Genomic DNA, 19,092 nt, shown 5'->3' with positions numbered 1-19,092 from the left:
TTTTTCCATTAAGAGAATTTTGTAAAGACCGCAATAAATGGAAATCCGAACGTGCAATGTCTGGTGAATACGGCGGATGAATCAGAACTTCCCAGCCAAGCTGTAACAGTTTTTGCCTGGTCTTCAAAGAAACATGCAGTCTTGCGGTATTCTGATGGAAGATTATGCATTTTCTGTTGACTAATTCTGGACGCTTTTTGTCGAGTGCTGCTTTCAGTTGGTCTAGTTGGGAGCAGTACTTACTGGAATTAATTGTTTGGTATTCCAGAAGGAGCTCATAATAGAGGACTCCCTTCCAATCCCACCATATACACAACATCACCTTCTTTGGATGAAGACCGGCCTTTGGTGTGGTTGGTGGTGGTTCATTTCACTTGCCCCACAATCTCTTCTGTTCCACATTATTGTACAGTATCCATTGTTCATCACCCATCACAATTTGTTTTAAAAATGGAATGTTTTAATTACGTTTCAGCAGAGAATTGCATGCGGAAATATGGTCAAGAAGGATTTTTTTCACTTAACTTACGTGGAACCCAAACATCAAAGTGATTAACATAACCAAGCTGGTGCAAATGATTTTCAATGCTTGATTTGGATATTTTGAGTATGTCGGCTATCTCCCGCGTGGTATAACATTGATTGTTCTCATTTAATGTCTCCATATGATCGCTATCAGCTTCAAATGGTCTACCCGACCGCGGAGCATCATCCAGAGAGAAATCTCTAGCACGAAATTTCCCAAACCACTTTTGACATGTTCAACCAGTCACAGAACCTTCTCCATACACTGCACAAATCTTTTTTTGTGTTTCAGTTGCATTTTTACCTTCCTTGAAATAATACAGCATAATATGCCGAAAATGTTGCTTTTTTTTCTTACATCTTCAATATTAAAATGGCTACACAAAAATTCACCGATTTTGATAAGTTTTTAAAAAATGCACACTGAAATGACAGCTGTCACAATACAATCTAACAAAACTGTTTCGAATGAAGTTAAAGACAACTAAGCACTACTAGAGCCATCTTATGAATGAACCTTTTGGCCAACCCAGTATTTTTATATTTTCAAAAATTCTTTTCAAGTAAATCCATAATCTTCTAAGTCTTCCAATCCAAATAAAAATTTAAGAAATTCACTAATAAGAGATTATTACTGTTATTAACCCTACATGCAGCAACACATAAAAGAAAAGCTACATGACATACTTAAACACATTTTAATACTATATATATAATACTTTATTTACATAAAGTGATATCTGGAGTTCTTGCCATTAGATTACTAAAAGTATGCCCTAACAAACAATATACAATTTTATTCTGAGTAGTATGTTAGCACCCAGTAAGTCATGAATAAAAATTTAAGAACAAAACATATAGATCAGTATCCTACCTTATCAGCACACATTGCCACTTTAATATCTTGCTTTGTAATTTCATAATGCCGTATATTTCGCACATAATTCCCCACCAGCTTTAAAATGTCTGCAGAAATGTATTCTAATACTGCTACTATGTAAACAGAAACCTGGTGGTCAATTTTATAACCTAGGACCTCCTGAAAAAATTAAAAGAAAAGCATGTTTAAAATTATTTACTATAAATTTGACACACTGATTTTTTAAAAAGTGTATACAGTTTAGCTTAACTTTTACTGAGGCCTGTGACTGTCAACAGTATTTAATTTTAAGTAGTTCATCTATGAATAATATACATATTGCTATTTGAAAATGTAAACCAAGAAAAGGTAAGGCAAAATTACCTATGCTCATGTAAAATACTTAAGTACAGATAAGTAAATAGGTAATCCCTAAACTAGGAAGGGAAGCCCAAGTTTGGGGGAGGGGAAAAATGCTCATTGTTACCTAATTAAGAATACCTGGAATTAACAATGACAAATGAGGGTTTTTTTCTTTATGCAGAACAAGAGTTAATATATTATTGGTATCTGGGAATATCCACTATCCTTATACCTCTATCCTTCTTTCCAAAGGAACCTGGGCTTCCTAAAAACCCTAGTGGTACATTCACTCCTGATATCTGGGCTGTTTCTATGGAAAAAAATTCATGCTATGTCTTGCTGAACAATAGTGGTTATTAAGGGCACATTAAATAGTCCTATTATTAGACTTCAAAGAGAGTATGGGCTTTTGTGGTGCTGACCAATTCCTATAGGAAAATAAATTCTATTTTCTAAACAATCCAATTAAGAAAAAAAACTTCAAAATAATAAGTTTACTTATATATTTTATAACAACTTTAAATGGAGTATAATCTATAAAAATATTGAATCACTACGTTGTTCACCTAAAACTAACATAACATTGTAGATCAACTATACTTAAAAAAAAAAAAAGTTTACTTATAAGTTGGGAACAGGTTGCATTTACCTTTAAGAATATGTAAAAACTATTAATTGTTTATAGTGATATGGATATATTAATAAATTGAAATGATACCCACAATTAGACCCTAAAATGCAACATTTAGAATCATTAATACAGCATGCACATACCTCAATTTGTTAATTCTCTTAGAATATAATTCAATGTATGGCTATAAAAATCATGAAAAGAGAATTATAAAGAAGTGCAATGACTAACAGCTTAGTAATTTTCTATAACTTGAACTTACTTCCTCAGACCAGTTAGTAAGATATAGGTAGATATTTCTATTCAAACAACAAAGGACAAAACGTAACCTTTTGATAGTCTTAATCACCCAAGTGTTCAGCCTTAAATCTTGTACAAGATCAAACAGACTTGGATTTCCTAATGCTATCACTTAGAGTTCTGTGAACTTGGAATAAAAGTTGCTTAATCACTTTCTGCCTCAGTTATCTACAAAGTGGGGATGATAATAATTAACTCTGTTGAATAATAAAACTTAGAGATAATGTATGCAAGCATTAGCATTTTACTTGTATTATAGTACACACAAAATTACTGATATCAGAAGTATTATTAAGGTTTTAATTATCATACCTATATTTTTGATGTGAGAGTTAATCAATAGTTTGTTCATTGTATTAAATAAAAAAGAAATCACATTATCAGAGTTTCTAGCAGTTATTTTTTCTATTAGTTCTGGAGAGACTCAACTGACCGACTGACTAATATAAATGACAAGTAGGACTAAATAGTATAGGTGATCTTTATGGAATTTTTGTTCAGAGATTACACATAGCCCTATGGCAGTCTCACAGAGGTCCCTACACATCTAACTATGTGAAGGATTTATAGGGACACTTAGGTCTAGCCAACAAAAAAAGGAGTTTTACAAGTTCTCTTTGAGGTTCTAGTAACATCTGAGATGAACAAAATCCACAATTATAACTTTTCTTAGTGCTTTCAATTTGCTTGATTATTACTGTTGGTATGAAATAATTTTAAGTCATGTTGTCCAACTTATAGTTTCCTATTATATCATCCCTCCCCATGACATAAATTCCTGGAAAAATTAAAACGAGAGAATGTCACTCTTCAGTTGACTCTATTATTCATAAAACATATTCTTTGTGTTTGAAAATCATGGGTTTTATTTTGCTTTTAAAAGGCAAGAAGGCAGTATTTCAGCTTTACCTTTAGCAAAGGATGAATTTTTTCTACTGGGAGAGATAAGGGGTTTCTTCGCTTCCTCTTTTCAATAGCCGACTGGGCATCAGCTATTGCCCACTTATCAATTGGATGAGGGAAACTTTTTTGAACACGTTCCTTGGAAAATAGGAAAATAACAACTAAGCAACAAATATATTAAATAGTGCTCTTCACTTACAATTTACTTTTAAAATCAAAGAATACCAAAAGCAGGCTTTTCACATGTAGTATAATTTATACTACAAACATACCTAAGCTAAGAGAAAACCATAACTGCCAATGTACTAGTTTCTTAATTAGGCAATTAAGAGACTAAATGTTCCTTCTATTAACTAGGGGAAAAATCACATTCTGAATTTCAACTTCACTGCGATAAAGCTAATGACAAGAATGAGTAGACGCTATTTAAAACATTACTTATATAAAATTTCAAGGAACAAGACCTAAGCTCAAAAAGCAAATATCTAAATCCAGTTCTCATTTGTCCTTTTTTTCAACACCAATTACAAGCTAAAATAGCATTTTCTACTTGAAACTTCTAAGAATTTTTTCCTTTATCCATCATGCAAAGGTACTTGACTTCAAAACTATTTATAAATCATGGAAATCAAGGGTTTACATTAGTAACTGCAACTTTAATACACTATAGCTTATCATTAGAGTTTGACTCTTCCACAGGTTATTAATTTTTATCAAGGTATTTCATTTTAATCCAGCAGTTATCCAGTTAGAATTTCCATTGAAAGTGAAAGAACTCATGTCAATGTAAAAGCTGAACTTCCCGACTTTAATAAACTAATATAATTCACTTCAAACAAAAGGTACTTTCATGCTCTGAAGTTTTTAAAATTCACTTTCAGGATACCATAATTAAAACCAGTAGAGGTCGCTATTACACAATTTTAACATGTATTTTAAATTGTTCCGTATTTAGTTAGTAATATATAAAAACTGTTTAACATCACTCCTGATTATAAGTGTAAATTAAAAGTTTTGTCAATTGCTATTAAGATGGAAAATGAAAAAGAGATTGCTATGTGATATTCTGTGGAGGGAAAGGAAACATTGATTCTAGGACATGTTAATAACAAATTTATAAATTCAAAATAATTTAACCCATTCAAATTTAAGAAATTTTCTCTTCATCTATGTTCAAGAATAAGTCAGCTTCTAAATATAAGAAGTGATCATTTTAAATCTAATGACAGAAATTATTGTAGTTAAAAATGGAGTTCACAAACATTTTCAAATGTCTAGTTGAAAAGCTATTTGCTAGGATGCTATACCCTCATATAATAAAGGCAATACAAAGGTCCAAAATACTGGGGGAGTTCGGCAGGTGAAAAAGGACTAATAAAGGAAGGAGGAAAGGGTGGAAAAGAATGTCCAAAACAAGAATTCTCTTCCTTTTTTCCAAGTCAATACTATAGACTTGATAATACAAAAATGACAAGAGATTTAGGACTAACTTTACCATGATTCCCAATGAAAAATTTCATACTGATGGGTTTAACCCATGGTTAACTGAATAAATAGGTATAACCATGATTACAAACCTTATAATAGTATAGCCCTATGGCTGACTAACATTTTTTTGGTGGGGGGACCTCAATGCATAGTAAGAAATAGTAAGTTCTTAATACATTTTACATTACATCCTTATACATCACATACATAGTACACTGGAACAAAGTTTCATAAAACAAAACCTATTACTATAGGCAATGCACTGATTTTTCCTATTCATTTATAAAAATGTTAGTTGGGCATAAGGGGTGATGACCTAGAATCTAAAAAGCACTGGTGTATAGTGGTGACAGAAAGCAGCAGAAGAGAACAGAAGCTGAACTCAATCTAATAATTCTAAATACATTTAACATACATCTTTGAAAAAAAATCATCAGTAGAATTACAAGGCAAACTGTAGGCAGGGGTTGAGGTAGAAGAGAAAGAAAACAGAACAGCAATCCTTGCCCATCTCAATTTTATCAACCTAACTCCAAGTTTATCTATTGTTTTGAGAAAGAAGGGAAGGAAAGTCAGGAATGCTAAAAGAGAAGGCAAGAAAGGGAAAATAATAATGATGAAGAAAACATTTTAAACTTACTTATTAGTATATTACTGGACTGTATATTTATGAGGTAATACCAAAGGTCATGGGAAAGATTAGTAGGGTCAAAAAAGATGCCTTGAATGTGAAAAGGCCAGACTGAAAGAAATACTTTGTCTCTTGTAGTGGCAAATTTAATTACAATTTTAGAGCAAAATAAAATTTATTTTTACAATTATCTTATATAATTTAAGGTAAAGAAGCCCAAGGAGAAATAATCAATGAAAGATTCATGAATTAAATAAAGTCTATTACTCTTTCAAGATACTCTTTCAAGATGCCACTTTCAAGATTAATAGTTTTGTTTTAAATTGAGAAACTCCACCTTGATTGATATTTAGTGGCTTTGGGAAAAATAAAAGAGAGAGAGCTAGGTTTGCAATTCAGCTCTGTCTCTTATTAGCAGAACCTTGTCTTTTCCTTTACATAATAAAGGTGTCTAAATAGATAATCTTGATGATCAATTGCAAAAGAAACATTCTAGGATCTATAAAAATTCCTTCACATGCACTTCAGTGTAAATATTCAGATCTGGAGGTACTTTTGAAGTGTTATTAATAGTAATAAAGGCTTAGAATGTGTAGGAGAATTTTTTTTTTTTCTGTCTAGAAAGGTAGAAAATATTGTGAAATCACTTGGGAAATCGAAATGTGAATGGCAAACTTATTAGAAATTACAAAGATTCTTTAGGATGTGAAGGGAAAGAAAGAAAGTTAAAGAAAAAATGAATGGGAAAGGAAAAGCAAACTTTTAAAATTTAAGGATTCAGCTCACAGGGGGAAAGAAGTCTAAGATAAAGGAAAGAGAAATAAATGGGATCCAAATTGGAATAAAAGAACTAAAACTGTCACTGTTTGCAGATGACATCACACTCTACATAGAAAATCCTAAAGACACTAACAGAAAACAACTAGAGCTCACCAATGAGTTCAGTAAAGTTGCAGGATGCAAAATTAATATGCAGAAATCTGTTGCATTTATATATATTTCTAACAATGAAAGATCAGAATGAGAAATTAAGGAAACAATTCCATTTACCATCACATCAAAAAGAATAAAATACCTAGGAATAAACCTACCTAAGGAGGCAAAAGACCTGTACTTCAAAAATTATAAGACACTGATGAAAGAAATCAAAGAAGACACAAACAGATGGAAAGACATACTGTGTTCTTGGATTGGATGAATCAATACTGTCAAAATGACCATACTACCCAAGGCAATCTACAGGATTTAATGCAATCCCTATCAAATTACCAATGGCAGTTTTCAAAGCACTATAACAAAAATTTTTTTAATTTGTATGGAAACACAAAAGACCATGAATAGCCAAAGCAATCTTAAGAAAAACAAATCTGGAGGAATCGGGCTCCCCGACTTCAGACTATACTACAAAGCTACAGTCATCACAACAGTACGGTACAGGCACAAAAACAGAAATATAGATCAATGGAACAAGACAGCCCAGAAATAAACCCACTCACCTATAGTCAATTAATCTATGACAAATGAGGCAGAAATATACAATGGAGAAACGACAGTCTCTTCAATAAGTGGCGCTGGGAAAACTGGACAGCTACATGTAAAAGAATAAAACTAGAACGTTTTCTAACACCATACACAAAAATAAACTCAAAATGGATTAAAGACCTAAATGTAAGACCGGATACTATAAAACTCCTAGAGGAAAACATAGACAAGACACTCTCTGACATAAATCGCAGCAATATCTCTTTGGATCCCCCTCCTACAGTAATGGAAATAAAAACAAAAATAAACAAATGGGACCTAATAAAACTTAAAAAGCTTTCGTACAGCAAAGGAAACCATAAACAAAATGAAAAGACAACGTACAGAATGGGAGAGAAAACATTTGCAAATGATGAGACCGACAAGGGATTAATTTACAAAATATACAAACAGCTCATACAGCTCAATATCAAAAAAACAAACAACCCAATCAAAAAATGGGCAGAAGACCTAAATAGACATTATTCCAAAGAAGACATACAGATGGGCAAAAGGCACATGAAAAGATGCTCAACATCGCTAATTATTAGAGAAATGCAAAGCAAAACTACAATGAGGTACCACCTCACACCGGTTAGAATGGCCATCATCAAAAAGTCTACAAATAATAAATGCTGAAGAAGGTGTAGAAAAAAGGAACCCTCCTACACTGTGGGTGGGAATGTAAATTGGTGCAGCCACTATGGAGAACAGTATGGAAGTTCCTCAAAAAACTAAAAATAGAGCTACCATATGATCCTGCAATCTCTCTCCTGGGCATATATCCAGAGAAAACCTTAATTCAAAAAGATACATGCACCTCAATGTTCACTGCAGCACTATTCAACCTAATTGTCCATCAACAAATGAATGGATAAAGAGGATGTGGTATATATATACAATGGAATATTACTCAGCCATAAAAAGAATGAAATGATTCCATTTGCAGCAACATGGATGGACCTAGAGATTATCCTACTAAGTGAGAAAGACAATTATATGATATCGCTTATATGTGGGATCTAAAAGAAAGAAAAAAAAGAAGACATAAATGAACTTATTTCCAAAACAGAAAGAGACTCACAGACACAGAAAACAAATTTATGGTTACCAAAGGGGAAAGGGGGTGGGAGTGGGGATAAATTAATAGGCCGGGATTAACATACACACTACTGTGTATAAAATAGATAACCAAGACGCAAGAGGGAAGAGATATGGGGATATATGTATACATATAGCTGATTCACTTTGTTATAAAGCAGAAACTAACACACCATTGTAAAGCAATTATACTCTAATAAAGATGTTTAAAAAAAAAAAAGATAACCAACAAGGATCTACTGTATAGCACAGGGAACTATACTCAGTATTATGCAATAACCTATAAGGGAAAAGAATCTGAAAGAGAATATATATATATGTGTATATATATATATATATGAAAAAAAAATAGAGTCCAAGAAAGCCTGAGTTAAATGAGAGGAAAAATGTATCAGTGTCCTAAGAAATTAAAGTTGGTTAAATACAGGACACACAGGCGAGAGAGGGAAACAGGAAAAAAAGATATTACAAATGGAAATCAGTCTAGTCAACCAGAGAGAAATAAAGAACAAGTACAATTATGAAAGAACAAGACTTAAGAAATTTAAAAGAATATACTTATGGGGGACTTCCCTGGAGGCACAGTGGTTAGGAATCTGCCTGCCAGTACAGGGGACATGGGTTCGAGCCCTGGTCCGGGAAGATCCCACATGCCACAGAGCAACTAAGCCTGTGCGCCACAACTACTGAGCCTGTGCTCTAAAGCCCGCGAGCCACAACTACTGAGCCTGCGCTCTGCAACAAGGGAAGCCACCGCAATGAGAAGCCCGTGCACCGCAATGAAGAGTAGCCCCCCGCTTGCTGCAACTAGAGAAAGCCCACCTGCAGCACTGAAGACCCAACGCAGCCAAAAAAAAAAAGAATATACTTATGGATAAACAACAAGGTCCTACTGTATAGCACAGGGAACTATTATATTCAATATCCCATAATAAACCATAATGGAAAAGAATATGAAAAACAATATATGTATGATTGAATCACTGCTGTACAGCAGAAATTAACACAATATTGTAACTCAATTATACTTCAATAAAATAAAAATTTTTAAATAAATAAATAAAAATATACTTTATCAGGGATATATCAGAAAAAATACGACTGGTTTTACTTCTGCTTTTAAAACGACTAAATATACAAAATGAGGAGAGGGAGAGCAAATCAGATTGGAGGAATTTTTATACACTATCTTTTAAAACATTAATTTAAAAAGACAGGACCAAATAATATATAACCCTTCTCTGCATTCCCAGGGAGTCTATATATACTACCTTATTCATCTGGAACACTGCCTGACAAATAGTGGATACTCAAATATTGGTGCCATGGATTAGTGAACATTAGCTACATCAACACAACAAAATCCCATTCATTTGAACTATGAGAGTTCATAGTCTGTGATAACCTGTAGTACAATTCATCAAAACTTTTAAATTAGCATAAGCAAGATTATAGATATGTATGTAACCCATTAGTTTTCAAGCACTTCTGAAGTATCTATTTTCCTAAAACTATAGGGCAACTAAAAATCACTTTTAGTTTTTCATTGAAACAAATCCCCTAGGGGCCGAATATTAAGCAAGAATTGCCACCTTACTTTGAATTATGCTTATACTTTAAAGTAATCAAAATGTATTCTTTAGAAGTAAAATTCACATATTCCACTAAATCAGATTGCTCTATTTCTTAAAGCACATTTTTTATACGGCCTTCAAATTAATTTTTTTTATGAATTATCCCTTACCTCAAAATTTATTTGAAGGGCTTGCTAAAGTCATGGCCCTTATTATTTTAAAAGAAAGCTCCATAAATGCATTAAAGAAATTAAAGAAAATTATTTCCTGATAAAAGAATCTAAAGACACTATTATATTCATCTAAATATCTCCAATCTCCATATTCTTAAATAAATACCCTTCCAGGAATGGTACAGAAAGAAGGGTATTTGACTATTGATTGGAAAAGAACTAGATTTCCATCTTTTTAAAAAATCCATTTTACCATTCTGAGGGTTAACTGTCCAATATATAAAACGAGGAGAACAATAACTACTCCACAGGGTTGTCGGAAGGGCATAGAAATGTCTATAACAGTACTTTGAAATTACAAAGCCTATTACACAACTGATTGCTATTTCTATTACTGTCATATATTCTCTTTCAAAAAGTCCATTCCCAACCACAACATCAGTTCACTGGAATATCCCATGGCTACATCTATTTTAAATGTCCAAGTTACTTGCTTAAAAATAACACAACAGGGCAGAGGGTAAATATCTTCAATATCTCAGAAATTTTCTGAGTATTAAAAAGCCATGAAATATCCCTTATTATCTAGAATCGTGAGTACCTACATAATGATTAAATCTGTGCAAGTGGAAGACTGAGAGACTCATTAGTAATTTTTGAGAATTCATGGAGATCTCCTTCAATACTGGAAAATTATGTTAGTTTTTATATTAATGAAAAGGAGAAAATTAGATAAACACAGGTATAGTACAACATTATTCGGAAAGAGCTGAATTTGAGATTGTAGTGTTTTCAAACTAGCAAATACCTGGAATATACCAACATCAGAATGATGATGCGATCTGTAACCCCATTCTAATACACTAGGCGTAGGATTGGATGCTACATTTTATGAACACTGTGGGAGAACCTAATCAGGGTCCAAAAGATCAAACGGAGTTGTTAACAAGGAGAGTCAGGCAACCATTTCTATTCAAGATCTACTCTGAAAGCCCAATGTTAGTAAGTGCCTAAAGGAAATTATGAATAAAAGGTATTTTACTTATAATTCAATGGAAAAACGGGATAAAAATGTATAAACCTACTTTGAATTACTTAAAAAATCAAAGTGAATTACTATTCCATAGTACACAATCTTTTCTACATCCACAACCTCTGTAACTTAGTGTTGCTTAATACTTCTTTGCCTCAATTGAAATCTGGATCTCCCCTAAAGACTTCTAGAGCAGGAACTGCCCTTGTCCCAAAACCCACATGAAGGTGGATTTAGCATCTTTTCCACTCCCCAGGCTGCTTCTGGAATATCACTCTTCCACTCTCATGTAAAGTCCTGCCATCATCCTGTGTGACTTTATTGTTTAAATTAAGGACACATAAAATACTTTGACCTCTTAATTCCTTGAACACTTCATTATAGGGACCTTCATGTCTAGTCCAGCTACCACCACATGGCCACATCCTGCTTTTGTAACTATGTTACTTTAGAAATCCTAAATTCTAACAACTCTGTCTCTGATCCCAATTCTATTCTTCTATTTCTATCACTCAGGTATTCTAGTGTTATCAGCTCTCTGATCTTATTGGGAAATCCTTATTGGGAAATACTGTTCCCTCCATGTTTTGCCAATCTACCTTCCCCTCGCCTACCTGGCAGAATAGTTTAGCAGAATTTAGGCCCAGAAAGCTTAGGCTTTCTGGGTTAGTCTTGGCTTCACTACTTACTAGCTGTAACCATGGGCAACTTACTTAACCTCTCTGTGCTTCAGTTTCCACATTAATTCATTCAACATATACTTTCTGAGTGCCTTCTCAGTGCCAGACAATGTTCTAGGTGCTGGGGATTTGGTAGTGAACAAGACCTTATATTCTGGACCTTATATCTTATTAAAGGAAAAGACAGCAACATCTTCATGGGGTTATTAAAAACTTTAAATGAAACATAAACATAGAAGTGTTTAAACCAGTGTATGATACTATAGCAAGCACTCAAATATCAGCTGTTTTTAAATTTCACTTTTTTCCTTATCCAATTTGATTCTCTGATGCTCTTTTCAGCTGAGCTTCCTACTGAATATAACTATATATCAATCCCTCACCCCTCAGGGGAACAGAGCAGGGCCTGGGGTAGACAGAGATACACCTCCTCCCCAGTCACTGTGTACTGCAAAATCATTATTACATTCCAGTGTGTTGTGTCCTGAAAAGGGTTGTAAAGCACTGCTACTACCAATTTCCACAATTCTCTTGCCCTACTGTTCTGCCATTATATATCCATGGTGAAATGCCATTCAACTCAACCATCTTTTTTGTGCCCACATGAGTACTGCAAAAGAAATGACACAGAAATGCAAAGATTTGTATACTATACATTCAAGGTCTTTAAAGTCAAATGATCCTTCATCATTGCCAGAAAACTCCTTTTGTATTTCCAGCTCTATGTTCCGTTTTCTATAGTTGGTACTCAAGCCTCCTTTCTTCTCCTCTCAATCTTGACTCCTCAAGAACTCCATTTAGATGGCTCTTCTTCTTAGAAGCTAACCTTAAGCCCCAAAGCCTGTGTTATTAGTTTACCCATTTTTTGGTTTCCCACACACCCTTTTCTCATAGTACATCACATTATGTTACCGCCCATATACCTACCTATATCTCCACTAATCTATAAGCCCTAAAAAGACAGGAGCCATGTCATCTTTGTAGGAGATTACAGAACTTCCTTCCTAGATTTTTAGATGTTTCCCTCCCTTCCAATAGGTGGAAAGTGGTTCACTTCTATCTAAAATACACCTAGCAACTGAAGATCAAAGGATTAATTGAAACGTCTTTGAAATGATAGCTGGCTTTAAAAAACAAACAAATAAAAACACTTGACATATTCCACTCTTAAAGGTATATTTGTCATTCTAGCATCAAGAAGCAGTGTTTAGAGGACAATAAAAGTTCATTTTAGATTAAAAGCAAATAATGGAATAGTTTGACAGCAAAAACATATACAAGCTATCATACACTCAATACAAAGTTAAAATAAATCCAGTCATTATTTTTAAAATACCATATATATATTTTGCGGAACTGAAAAGCAAACTCTTTCCCCCTTCACTGACATGACAATAAACACACATATTAGACACAAGGCAAAATTTATCATACCTCTACATCCGAAGCACTTCGGGGCTGAGCCTGGCATAGCATATTTAATAACTGCAGAATTAATTCTTCCACATACTGAAGAGCGTCATCACTAGACTCAAGAGTAGGATGAACTTGGCCCTGAACCTATAAACAAAAAGCAAAGTAATTAAAACGTAGGCTTGTTTCATCTAATTAAAGAAACGAAACAAATAATTTTGTTTTTTTAAGTGTGGGTTTGTATTCAAGAACATGGTCTGGCTTGCAAATACAGATTTGAATGTTATGACCCAAGTCTGGAATTCTTAACCTTTTTCCCAGCCACGTGCACCATACATGCTTATTAACATGTTTCTAGAGATTCAGATACTTAATTGCATAATTTCCAATTTTTTTCTTAAACCATGGTTATCCTGGAGTGTGGGAATATAGAGAGGGAGGGGGAGGCTGAACTGGGGATAAAAGATGCAGTTTATATGGTTTTTGCCAAGAACCAGTGGTAGTTAGAACACTTACTCAACATAGTGCTTGGGCAAAATTGACCTCCTATGGGTCCCTTGTTTAACTCTATCTTTCCTACCCAATGATAAAATCCAAGAGGGATATATCTTATTCACCAAAGTAACTCCAGCATCTAGCGCTGTACATGGCACATAATACAAGCTTGATAAATGTCTGTTGAACACAAAGTCACCCTATATCAAAGGACACAAAATGGGCACTTTTGACAATGTGAGACTGTCTATGCTTCAGGAAGATAACTTGATGGTCACTCATTCATAAATGCCCAATAATCTTTACCTTCATTTTCCTCAACCATTTCTTTGGAGGCATCTTAGGCCACCGGTTTTTGTAAAACTTACATTTTAATAACCAGCATAATAGTCTTTACTTGCATCCCTTTGTCACTCACTATGGGTCAAAACTGTTCCCTACTTTAAAAAATGGCAGAAAAATCAGTTTCAGGAGACAAACAATACATGTTTCAAAATATGCTCAACTCTCTAAAGGACGGTAGAGCTCTCAGAGCTCTCACTGGATGAAAGTACACAGTACTCACTAGCCAAGGGCATCTAGTATGGTCTGTCCTACTACATACACCTCATTAGCTGAGGGTTTGACAGCCTCAGTGTATGGAAAAATTTTATTATAAAGTATACCATATAATGAATTTTAAAATATATATTAAAAGTACATAGACATGTATATAAACGTATATATGCACTTATAATACTTTTTAAAGAAAAGTATTTTAGAGGCAAATAACATTATGACAATTCAGAACTGTGTGAGGGGTGCTACACTAATTATGAGGTCTAAAACAATTTACTATTCTTTTACAGGTGAAGAAACTGAGCCCCAAAAGGCTTAAATCACCTGCCCAAGTACTTTTTGTCATTCTTGGTATCGCTATTACCAACCTGATTGTAACTGACCTGCTTACAAATCTCTCACCCTATTAGATGACTGAATAGTTGTACAGTTAAAATAATGGATGGAGTAGGGACTAGGACCTGGAATTCACGTTTCTCAGCTTTCTATTCACCAGGCCGTCGCGTTCTGACTAATGTGTGCAGGTAAAGAAACCTGTAAACAGACTCCTATTCAACACTAAGCATGATTCAAAAAACCTTTTAAAAGCGAAACAAAAAAACCCCCGGAACTTTTGACAATAGTTTTATTTTTATACATTGAATTGCATGCCCTCATTGGCTTAAACTGTTTTCTTAGATACCCTTTACCTTCATGGTTGACTTATCTTCCTTGAAAAGTGAATCCTAACACTTCATGGCGGGTTTTTGTTTTTTTTTTTGGTGGGGGGCTCTCGACATTTTTGAACTCTCTTTTCTTACTATCAGTGACACAACCTATTCTCCTCTTATTTCTTTGTTTCTTTTTCCATTTGTTCCTTATAGAGTTCCATATCTTCCTTCACCCCTCAATGTGGAGTCCGTCCTTGTCTGTCTGCTCCCTTCTTCTGTTCTCTCTCCCAACTAATCTCATTTACTTCCACATTTTTATCACCTGCACGGATGACTCCAAATCTATCTGTAGTCCTGACTTTTCTCCTGACTCTTAGACCCATATACCAAATTACTTGCTAGATATCTCCACCTATCCTACCAAAATCTCAACTATTACATGGGGTGGGGGGGGAGCGGGGAGGAACTTATTATAGATGTTGAACAAGAAAAACTATATCTCACAAATGAAAAACAGTACAGACAGCCCCTGGTTTCACTAAGATGTAGTCCCGGAAAATGTAGCTATAATTGGGGTTACATTCCTATTCAAGGCTCCAGCATCACATAAAATATAGCTACAGATTTATAAAACAACATAATTTTATAAGTAAAGGAGACTTTAGAAGTCATTTCACTCAGTCCCTCTATTTAGCAGATAATAAAAAGGAGACACCCACAATCCTGTAGCTAACTAGTAATGCTGAACCTGGGCCTCCTGGTGTCTAGGCCAAAGCTCTTTCCACTAACCCCCTGACTGTCAACTTGGAGGAGTCCTAGTAGCTCCATCAGCATAAGGAGTAGAATGTCCATGAACTGTATCTATTTATATAGTGGGCTTCTATATAAAACTTCGCTTTTTTTTCTTTTGGCTGCACCATGCAGCATATGGGATCTTAGTTCCCCAACCAGGGATCGAGCCCACACCTCCTGCAGTGGAAGTGTGGAGTCTTAACCACTGGATCGCCAGGGAAGTCCCTAAAGCTTGGCTTGAAGTATGCGGTCATACTTTAAGAAACATCAGCATGTCATAAATGTAAATGCAGCACTATAAATCTTATCATCTGAAAAGGTAAAATCATTCAAAATGGGTAAAATGATCATTGATTACACAAAGGATCCCATGTATTACATAAAATTGTAAATATACTAAAAATCTGACATAAAGCTAAATTGCTAGAGATAATAAATACTAAGATGAAAATATTTAGGGACTTCCCTGGTGGCGCAGTGGTTAAGAATCTCCCTGCCAATGCAGGGGACACGGGTTGGAGCCCTGGTCTGGGAAGATCCCACATGCTGCGGAGCAACTAAGCCCATGCGTCACAACTACTGAGCCTACGCTCTAGAGCGCGCGAGCCACAACTACTGAAGCCTGCGTGCCTAGAGCCCGTGCTCCGCAACAAGAGAAGCCACCACAATGAGAAGCTCGCACACCGCAGCGAAGAGTGGCCCCCGCTCGCGACAACTAGAGGAAGCCCACGCCCAACAAAGCCAAAAAATAAAGATATTTATATTAAAAAAAGGATGAAAATATTTAATCAACAATAATTCTAATTAATTTTAAAAAATATCAAGCCTTTTGAGGAAGTGGTTTAGGTACTTCAAAACACATTTTAGAAAGTGTTCAAGAACACGTAAATTGATCAGATTATATTTTTAAAATGTTCTTTGTTTTTCAAAGAAATCCATAGAAACTGTACAATTCTTCACTAATATAGCTCCATCTTTACCTGCTCTTCAATTTACACTTTATGCTGAAGCAATTCATACTATTCACAGTTTGTGAAACATGGCATGCAGTTTTCACTCACACTGTTCTCCGTGGCTATCATTCATTCTCTTACCGTTTCGCCTACCTACCTGACTTTCAAACCCCAGATCTCGTGTCATTTGGGTAGACTTTCTTGCTTCTTGTCTCTTTCTAAGGCAGAATTAATCTCATTCATTTAACTGATTTATTGAACCTATTAAATACTGGATATATAGAGATTAATAAAAAATAGCCCCTGCTCTATGGGTCTTATACTCTGCTCTGTGCTAATCCTTGTACTAGGTATCACATTTTTGTTATTGGGTTTGTCCTACTGAGTTATAATTACATGTTCCCTTGTCTATTTCCTCTATTGATGCTCCCATTACGCAAGGCCTTGTTTATCTACTTATAGAATCATTTTCTCTTTGCTTTTCACTCTAAACCCCTGACATTCAGGGAATACTCAAAGCCTCTGTGTTATAGGGGTGAAAGGAATAAAATATCTCTTTCTCAGAATTAAGAGTGAAAAGGGGTGGTGGTAATGCTAGAGAATCCGGTTGATTTCAGGAGAATAAACCCTTACAGCAGAAACCATTCAACATATAAAGGCAGTAAGAACTAAAATCAATGTTTATTATGTAGAATCAAATGAACTGTATATAAATACAGTGGTGAAATGCTATGGTTTAAAAAAACAAACCAAAAACCGTGATACTGCTTATCACTTATAGTTAAAATGTTAAGCTTGACACCTTGTATGATACATGAAATTTTAGAAATTCAAATTCAAGCAGTTTTATTCGTTGATGGTTACTAATAGCCAAATAAAACCTATTAGGTAAATAAATCAAAGAATTAAGCTTAAATAGAAAATAATGCATGATGCCAACTGTTCACCTAAATTTCTGGAGATTAACCTTTATCATATCTTAAATCTGTCAAATTAGGATCATAAGGTTCATTCATACAAGAGACTAATAAATTATTTTAATTCTCTAAAAACAATACTTCAAAACTCTGACTGAAAAACATGTGCAATGGTAAATGGTTAAAGACAAGCAGAGCACCAATTCCTGAAATAGACTTTGCTCTTCATTCTTTCAAGGAAGATGCTGTTAAGAGATTTCTTTAATGAGCAGACAGAAGTAGCATTCCATTTTCTTATACAGATAGGATAAAAAAACACTTCTCTTCTATGAGATAGTGTTACACTTAAAGTGTTCCATTCCATCTAAATGGTACTCAAAGATATTCAATAGATCAAATGATCCAAATTATTCAAGACTATACAGAATAGGTTACACTGCCAAATTTTATGACAGCCTTTAGAAGCTATCTACAACTAACATTCACTAAGGGTGTGTGTATGAGAGCAATTATAATATGCACTTAGACTTGGGTTTAAAGTCGATGGGGGTTTTCCTTTACATGCAGTTTTCAAAAACATTACATTTTATACTTAGGTTTACTGGCATAGAAAACTCCATATGCTTCTTTAAATGCATTTATCTTAGGTAATTTAAGTAAAGTAAATGCAAAAACTTCACTAAAAAATGAATGATAGCCATGATTAAGAATTTTATATGATCATGACAGTAATTCTTTTGAGGTATAATCATCATATTCGATTAAGGTATAATCATCATATTCAGTTAAACATGCCACCCACTGAATTTTAAACATTTCTTAAGGACTGCCGGCTTCTGTCTTGACAGTCCATTTTGTCTCTAGTAATTTCTAACAAATTCAGAAGCAACTTTGTGGCTATTACTGTCAGATTTATGGAATCTGGAAAAGCAAAGGGATTAGATCTATATCAATTCCTAGCTCTTTGATCCATGAGTCCTCTAACTGTATTCAGGAACCCCTTGGGTAAACACTAAGAAAACACTAAGTTGAATTCTGATGAATCTTTAATAGCCTCTTCTAGCTAATGGCTCTCTGAAGAATTAGAAAAGCTTCTGGATTGTACTTTTGTCACATCTTGAGCCCAGATCTGCTACTTTTATTTAAACATATAACAGAATTTGAAATAAAACTGGTACGCTAAAAACCTTTACAATAGCAAATAATGAAGATTTGGACTGTTAAATCAATTTCTCATTGTTACAATTAGTCAATGTATGATGTTTTAGGTTCTTATTTCTCCTCATTTTGAGGTTTATTTAAAAATCAAAGCAAAAAGCCTTTGTTTAAAAAAAAATTAAAAGCAACAATAATAAAACAAATCAGAGAACTTAAATTTTTTCCAAAAACAAAATTGACTGAAAATATTTTCGCATTTCTTAGGGCTTGTTAATTAGCCTTTAGGCCCATGTATGTAACATTCTTTCCCCCCCCTGATTTCCTCTCATTGCTGGGGACACAAGGATGAATGAGAACATGACATCTGCCCTCAA

General features: G+C 34.3%; 1 protein-coding gene across 2 annotated transcripts in view; it reads right to left on the bottom strand.

The window, feature by feature from the left end:
- The window catches only part of SOS1 (SOS Ras/Rac guanine nucleotide exchange factor 1), a 151,591-nt gene that overhangs the window by 71,565 nt on the left and 60,934 nt on the right, over positions 1–19,092 (bottom strand). For both annotated transcript variants that reach the window (XM_059943540.1, XM_059943541.1), the window contains exons 2-4: positions 13,217–13,342; positions 3,588–3,719; positions 1,400–1,564 (exon numbers count right to left, since the gene is read on the bottom strand). In XM_059943540.1, coding sequence (XP_059799523.1) covers positions 1,400–1,564; positions 3,588–3,719; positions 13,217–13,342 — 423 coding nt within the window. The remainder of the gene's footprint in view (positions 1–1,399; positions 1,565–3,587; positions 3,720–13,216; positions 13,343–19,092) is intronic.

This window comes from Balaenoptera ricei, chromosome 13, assembly GCF_028023285.1.
Source record: "Balaenoptera ricei isolate mBalRic1 chromosome 13, mBalRic1.hap2, whole genome shotgun sequence".
Classification (NCBI taxonomy): Eukaryota; Metazoa; Chordata; class Mammalia; order Artiodactyla; family Balaenopteridae; genus Balaenoptera; species Balaenoptera ricei.
This window is presented reverse-complemented; position numbering and strand designations above follow the sequence as displayed.